Raw genomic sequence first — 8,105 nt, forward strand, 5'->3', positions numbered from 1 at the left:
GTCTCGAGCCCCAATTTGAGAGCCCCTGAGTTAAATCTTTAAAATAGTTAAAACACAAATGGTCAATATCACATGTCAACATATACAAAGTAAATATACTCAAATAAAACTCTAAGAAGTTCTCAAGCAGCATTGTTCTTGCTTTGCCTATTTGTACATTTTAATTGCCATTGATGGAAATAATGGTTCTTCAGTTTGTGTCTATGGTGAAATCAATGTTTACTAAAATTTACCCACAGAAATCTAAATCTTCCAAGCCTTCCTATAAGTTTTAGCCCCTTGGTCAAAGCATTGATCTGGCATGTGGAAGAGCTAGTTCATGTCCCTCCTCAGGCATCGGAGGAGAAACAATTCCAACAAGTCTCCCTTCTTTCAGGAAAATTCTGTAACCTGTGAGTTATGGAATATTCTGATGTGGGCCTTCCCCAGTCTCTCCTCTGGATGCTCTTGCACTCTGGATAAATAATTAGAACAGAGGCACACAGATGTATGCCCTAACTATGGCCCTACAGAGTCATTCTCACTCTCTATATTTCTAACCTACTAACTGTTCCACTGTGGATAAATACTTAAATAATCATTGGGCCAGAGAGAGTTAAAATTAATATCAGTGATCCAGATTCACCATTGGAACGGCTTGCAACAAGATATCAATGAGCCTAGAGAGATTCAGATGGTACTGGATAACTTGATGAATAAGGGGACAATAAGAATTAAAAAAATAAAAATATAAAAAAACCCAATAAATACTTCACATCATAAGTGAATCTAGACTGGAAGATACAGAAACCTTTGTTATTCAGAGTATATATAAACCTCTGAGTGATGGAGACTAGCATTAAATTTTCCCAGTGTGCAAGTTCTTTCATAATTACACAATTCAAATTTTCTCCCACCATCATCTGAGGCATCTATTATTGGCCTATATCACAGAGAGGAGATGATAGATTATTGGTCTGATCTATTATGGAAATCTATTCTGGCTGCCTAGAAATCTATTTCTTCATAATACCTTGCGGCTTTTCTGCAAAGTTAGAAACTACAGCTTATTTTTTAAACCTAATCTATTTTTGCCAGCAGATCAGAATGCAGAATCCTCAGTGCAACAACCTTGAATCCCTATTATTCTGCTATTGGCTAGAGCTCCAAGTGCTTTGGGGCCCCTGGCTGAAACTGATGCATGTCTAAAAAGGAAGGAATTTGGGGAAGTGGGCAAGAAGTCTGGGATTCCTTACAAAGCAGAAGAGAGATAGGTGCCCAACTCCCACTGAATGTCAAAGGAAGTTGTGCGCCTAAAGCCTTTAGCACCCTTTGATAATCCCATGCATGACATCAGTTCCTTTCTCTTGATAATTAACTGCTCTGTGCCAAAGCAAGGAAATAGCACTATCAAATATCTTTATCTTAGCTCATGTTCCACTGCTTGGCTTCCTTCTTGCCAGCTCTCTGCATGTGTGACTCCAGGCAGAAACCTTCAGGGGAGCAGTAACTCCAATCAGCTGCCAAGGTAGTGTCATCATTGGGTGTAGGTGAAAGCTAATATTCTAGTTGGCTTGACCTCCAGCCTTTCTTACAAGGTACTAGATGCTGCAAATGTCTCCAAATCCTATTGAAATCAGGGGATTCAACAGAGCTCTTTGCCTGGCAGTATAAAATAATTTCCCAGGGAGGGTTAGATAATGGGATACTAGGGTTGATCAGAGCTATTGATTAATTCATTGATTCTGATTTACACAAGAACAATACCTATCCAAGGGCCTAAGGACCACATTTTTCAACACATTTAGAAGCCTAGTGGGATTTTCAAAAGCTTGTAGGCACCCAACAGCTACCCTAAGGGATCATTAATTCTACAGTAAAACCTTAGCAGCAACAAATGATCCTTTCAGCAAGAAGTCAGCCAGCCAGCAACTTCTCTGCGTCTCCATATCTTCATCACATGTCAAACCAGTGTCTTCATGAACATGCCTTGAAGGTCCCAAAATCTGTGGTCTTTTGGTCCAAAGTGAGGAGCAAGTTCTAACGTCTTAGAGTTCTCACAACGAACACCCTGTCAGCACCCCATCTCTTTTTTAGACTGAGGAACCAGAATGGATGCCTCTTATGACCACAGCTGCCATTCATCTGGTGATTCCTGAGATGGGATATATGCACCTAAAAGTGGCAGGTTGAGTGCAGAAAGTCTGGGAAATCACACAATAAGCAGAGAATTAGATATGAATGGACAAAATGTATTCCCAGTGCAGGGAGGTCCACTAGGGATCTATTAACCCAATGGCATTGGCCCAGATTTACAGCTATTCACAAGTGCATGGTGCCCAGCTTGGTGTTCTGTGAGTCTGATTTTCAGAGTATCTGAGCACTGGTGAATCTAGCAGAAGTGAGTGAGACCTGTGTATGAAGCTAGTTATTCGGAGCCTGAGGTGCCCAATATCAGCAGAGCATGAGTGCAGAGTGGGTGTATAATGCTGCTGGATCCGAATGGAATAATCTCTCACACAATTTTCCCTCACCTTGCACAGGCACGAATGACAGAGAAAACACAACGCAGGAACACTCACATCGCTTAAAAAAACAAACAAACAAACAAAAAACCAGAAGCAATAGATTATATAGATGTTAAAGAAACTAAACTCACCTGAAGTCTTTTTGCCGAGTGCAGATCATGTGAGGATTTCAAACTGACGTGCAGTTTCTGTACACGTGCAGGTGGCAAGACCTTCTATCCCTAAAAAAAGCACATCAAATTAGCCTAACTCTGAATAGGCAAATCCTGCTAAATACAAAGGGATATGAATGGATGTAGATCTGACAGAGAGACCTAATCTTTATCGAGATGAATAAGAGCCTTCTTTTATTTTAATCCAAGAGGACTCACTTATACCAGGAGAATGGATGGTGTAACATTTTGTTATCTTTAGGATTTGATCCCTGAAGTTCACTCTGCCTAACAATCTGTGTCACTCATTCACCAACACTTAATGCCACATATGTTTGTGTACAATGAGGGACAGATCTTCCTCGGGTGTCAACCACCTTCAGAAAAGAGCTACCAGAATGAACTGAGGTCTGGAAAACTAGTCTTATAACAAGGAACCTAATCTATTTATTTTACTAAAGACAAGTTTAAGAGGTCACTTTTATCATGCAGACGTTATTAAGCTTGGGACAGGAATGACCGGGTCCCTGTTATGCTGCAGATAAGAGAAGATGATCATAATGGTTCTTTCTGGCTTTAAAACTATGAATATACAAAGTTTATTGAGGAAGATCCTAAATAAAGTTCTGACCTTTGCCTCATGTTATTTACATTAATTATTTAGGCTGTGGTTTTCCAAAGTAACTAATGAAGCCAAAGACTCAATTCTGATTGAAATTCAATGGCTGTTGGGTGCCTAACTCCCTTAGATTCCTCTGAAAACCCCAGCCTAAACTCTTTACCATATACAATATAAAATGGGATCTGGAACTCCTAACATAAAGATGAGTGTTCTGTGTCAACAGGTTAGATTGCTGAGTAGATTAAGATCAGCAGGGCAACAACATTCATGTTGGCTATAAAGCACTGGACCATAGGATCATTCCCACCATCTCTCTGGCTCAACGGATATTTAATAATATCTCCAATGTGGAAGAGTTTTAACAAGAGAAATTCAAAGATATCCACATCCAGGTATTCCAGAGCCCAGTGGGTAGAACACTCAGCCGAGAGGCAGGGAACCCTTATTCAAATGACTTCTCCTCAGGCCAAATGGGAAATTCAACTGGAATAGCCAACATCTTGGGTGAGTTGCCTAATCACTGGACTAAAGGGTATGAAGGAGGTTATGGTTATGTCTTTCCTGTCCCTCCAGCTATTTTGTGTGGAGTTAAGTGTGTTCCCAGACTGGGACCCACAGGCCAGATAGGCGAGTGCAGCATGCTGGGGCTTAAACATGAGATTGGAGTCCAGGTGTCTGCTTGATGCAGCAGTGTACATGTTCAGAAGCAGAAACTAAAGTACCTAGGGGACTTTCACAGCAAAAATATAGGTGCTGAGTTAGTTTAGGCACCTACAAAGTGGGGCAGCAGCCATGTGGGGTTTCATGGCTTGCAGCAGTGCCTAAAACTGGGATATTGGCACCTAAGTCCCTTTGTGAATCTGGGTGCATGTGCCTCCAAGATAATTGCTAGAGAACACTGCTATCATTGGTGCCCTGAAGGGACATACAGGCTGGGATTCTTGAAGGTGGCTAACTCACTTAGTCCCCATTGAACAGTCCAGGCTAACAATTATCTTCTGAACTGCAGAGTCCTTCCTTAGCAATTCTTCCATTATTAATATCTAGGGGAAAAAATTTAAACAACATTTTTGTCTGCACTCATGCTTACTTTCATTGATACAAATCAGAGTCTAAGCTGGACTCCAATCCAAGTAACTGAGAAAAGAGACCAACATTTGAGCTCAATCCTGAAAGCCTTGAAGTCTGTATATGGAAAGACTGGTTCTCCTCTCTCTTACTTCAACTCTTATTCTTTGCACTATGAGATTGCCAAAAAAATCTTCATCAGAATCAGGCTCCCATTGTGCTGGGCTCTGTACAAATATATACTAGGACATGGTCCATAATTACATGCATTACAGTCATGTCTAGAAGCCCCAGTTGAGAACAGGACCCTATTGTGTTGGACAAACACATAGGAAAAGACAATCTCTATCTCACACTTTTGTCAATCTAGATAGACAAGATAGACAAAGATTGAGAGGGGAAACAGATGCAGAGAAAGGAAGTGACTGGTCAGCAGCAGAACCAGAACTCAGGAGTAGAACCAAGGTCCTCCGGATTCTACTTACTAGACTAAACTCTATCTCAATAAACTATGCTTCAAGCCTGTCTTAAGACAGGCCATTCATAGCTCAAAGGAAATAATTTCATTAGCTTTTCTGAGAGTTGGATCAGGCCCTAACTGGACAAAGCATAAGAATGTATCTAAGTATTCTGCTGGAAAACTGTGTCCGTTGCTGGTGTTCACAATTAAAGAAAGATGTTGCTAAATTGGAGAAGGTTCAGAGAAAAGCCCTGAAAATGATTAAAGGATCATAAAATATGCCTTATAGAGATAGACTTGAGGAGGTCAGTCTATTTAGTTTAAGAAAGAGAAAGTTAAGGGATGAGTTGGTTACAGTCTATAAGTATCTACATGGAGAACACATATTTAATTATGGGCTATTCCATCTAGCAGAGAAAGGTCTAACTTGATCCAGTGGCTGGAAGTTGAAGCTAGACAAATTCAGACTGGAAATAAGGTGTAAGATTTAATAAAGTAATTAACCACTGTAGAAATTACAAAAGGTCATGGTAGGTTCTCCGTCAAGGGAAATTTTTAAATCAAGATGGGATTTTTTTCTAAAAGATCTGTTCTAGGAATTATTGTGGAGAAGTTCTATGGCCTATGCACTCCAGGATGACTAGGTGATCACAATGGTCTCTTCTGACCTCGGAATCTCTGAATCCATTAATGTATATGGCACCTCTTTTGTATCTCACCCGGGGTTAAGGAGTGAGGTTGTGCTTCTGTTAGGGACAAGCATTTCTTTGGCTTTTAGTGTTTCTTATACTTTCCCCCATCCCCACCCTACCCGCCTCACCCGTTCTGACTGGTTGTTTGATCTTATCTACGAAAAGGAGTTGAGGCAGGACTGTCCGTCTAGTGTATACTCATATACTGAACTCCCACTCTACCCAGCAACACTGCAGCTCTATCTCTTATCTCTTTTCATCTCATCTTTTTGTGGGCAGACGTAACACACGGTGTTTTTATTCTTTGTTCACCAGGATATAAGTGCTTTAAGGATATAAAAATATCAAATGTCAAATGGGTAAAAAAGATGCAAAATATAAGCAGACATACAGTCCTGAATAGTACATTATCATTATTAATACTCCTAACACTTGCTTTCTTCACATAACATCCAGGGCCCCATTTCAGTACCTAATTCCCTTAGGCCCTTTAGGAAGGATGTCTTAAGATTAAGACCTTAGAGTAAAACATAATCATTATAACTGATCTAACTTTGACACTTTTTTCCTAATGTAGATACATGGCAAAATCATGTAGCTTCATTTATCTCGTGGAGTTGTGGCCAGGCTAAAAATCAAGTGAAAATTTGGGTTTACCTAGCATGTATTAGCTCGAACTATACTCAATGCCAATTCAAGTTCAGTCTAAATCCCTAGCATTGGGATTCATTGCGCATTGATTTTCAAATTTAATGCTACTCAAATTCGAAAGCTTACATTGCTTTAAGTAGAAATAAATTAAGGATGGATATCAACATAATGAGCCAGGTCCTCAGCTGGTGTAAACTGAAATAGTTCAGCTGAAGCCAACTGAGATACACCTGTTTATGGCACCTAACATTTTGGCCCTATAAACTGTTTGCATGAGTGCTTTTATCTAGACCAGGGATAAGCAACCTTTGGCATGCGGCCCATCAGAAACATCCACTGGCAGGCTGGGATAGTTTGTTTACCTTCAGCGGCGACAGATTCGGCCGATCGCAGCTCCCACTTGCCATAGTTCGCTGTTCCAGGCCAATGGGGGCTGCAGGAAGCAGTGGCCAGCACATCCCTGGGCCCGTGCCACTTCCCACAGCCCCCATTGTCCTCGAAAGGCAAACCGTGGCCTGCGATTGGCTGAACCTGAGGATGCTGAAGGTAAACAAACCATCCCAGGCTGCCAGCAGATCTTCCTGATGTGCCACATGCCAAAGGTTGCTGATCCCTGATCTAAACTAAATGGATTGCCAATTGTGTATCAGCGTCAACAAGTTGAAAGAACTTGATATCTAGATAGTGCAGTCCCCACAATTCTTCGATTTATATTATAATTTTATTGAAAAAAGATAAAACCTAGAAATGGTTACATTGCATGAGAAACTTGAATTTTCCCTAGTGTTCTTGTCAGAGCAGTTTTCACATCTTTATTTTTCAAGCTGTAGATGATGGGGTTCAACATCGGGGTCAAGATGCTGTACTGGATGGAAAAGAGTTCATCTAGAAACAGGGAAGCAACTGAGCTGGGTTTCATGTACTGGGAAAGAGCTGTCACAAACAATAAAACCACCACAATGAGGTGGGAGCTGCATGTAGAGAAGGCTTTACGTCTTCCCTCCACGGAGCGTATTCGGAGTATAGTGGAGATGATGTGAATGTAGGACACCAGGGTGAAGAGGAAGGAGCTGAAACCAAATATCACAGCAGAAGAAAGAAGAGCTATTTTATTGGTGAAGGTCCCAGTACAAGACAGTTGTAATAGCGGAGGGAGCTCACAGCTGAAATGCCTGATTTCATTGGGCCCACAGAAGTGTAACTTTAACACAGGGACAGTGTTGACCAGTGAATACAAGAGCCCCATTGTCCAGGAACCACCCACCAAATGTCTACTCACTCGTTTGTTCATGGACTCCACATAATGCAATGGGTGACATATGGCAGCGTATCTGTCATAAGCCATTGCTGAGAGCACAAAAACTTCAGTACCAGCTGAGAGCAGGATGAAGAACATCTGGGCAAGGCAGCCATTGACAGAAATGGTTTTGTGCTTTGCTAGGAAATTCACCAACATCTTAGGGACAATGGCTGAGGAATAACAGATATCAACAAAGGACAAATGAGACAGGAAGAAGTACATGGGCGTGTGGAGGTGGGGATCAGCCCTTATCACCAGCATAATTATCACGTTCCCTACCAGAGTGATTAGATAAATAACTAAAAACACCAAGAAGAGGAAAAATTGAAGTTCTGGGTATTTAGAAAGTCCCACAAGAATAAATTCATTCACATTGGTTTGGTTTTCCATTCACATTTAGTGATCTGTATGAAGAGAAAAAGAAATGAAATTAACCAACATAACAGGTTATGGAAATTCAATGAGATAGACAGATAGATAGATAGATAGAACCCAAGTGAGATTTTGAAAGCCAGGGGGACTCTGACAAATTCACATTTCTAACTGAACACTCTAAGTTGGATAAAAATAAAGTGGGTCCTATTCCATGTTGATTTACACAAATATTTTCTTTGATTACACTGGTGTCAACATCGTATCCAATTAATTCTCCT

General features: G+C 40.8%; 1 protein-coding gene across 1 annotated transcript; it reads right to left on the bottom strand.

The window, feature by feature from the left end:
• Positions 1-6,903: 6,903 nt before the first annotated feature.
• Positions 6,904-7,848, bottom strand: LOC127031804 (olfactory receptor 5V1-like). Its single transcript, XM_050918834.1, is given in 1 exon segment — positions 6,904-7,848. A coding segment is annotated over 1 exon segment (945 nt).
• Between the last annotated feature and the right edge of the window lie 257 nt (positions 7,849-8,105).

Source organism: Gopherus flavomarginatus, chromosome 11, assembly GCF_025201925.1.
Source record: "Gopherus flavomarginatus isolate rGopFla2 chromosome 11, rGopFla2.mat.asm, whole genome shotgun sequence".
Classification (NCBI taxonomy): Eukaryota; Metazoa; Chordata; order Testudines; family Testudinidae; genus Gopherus; species Gopherus flavomarginatus.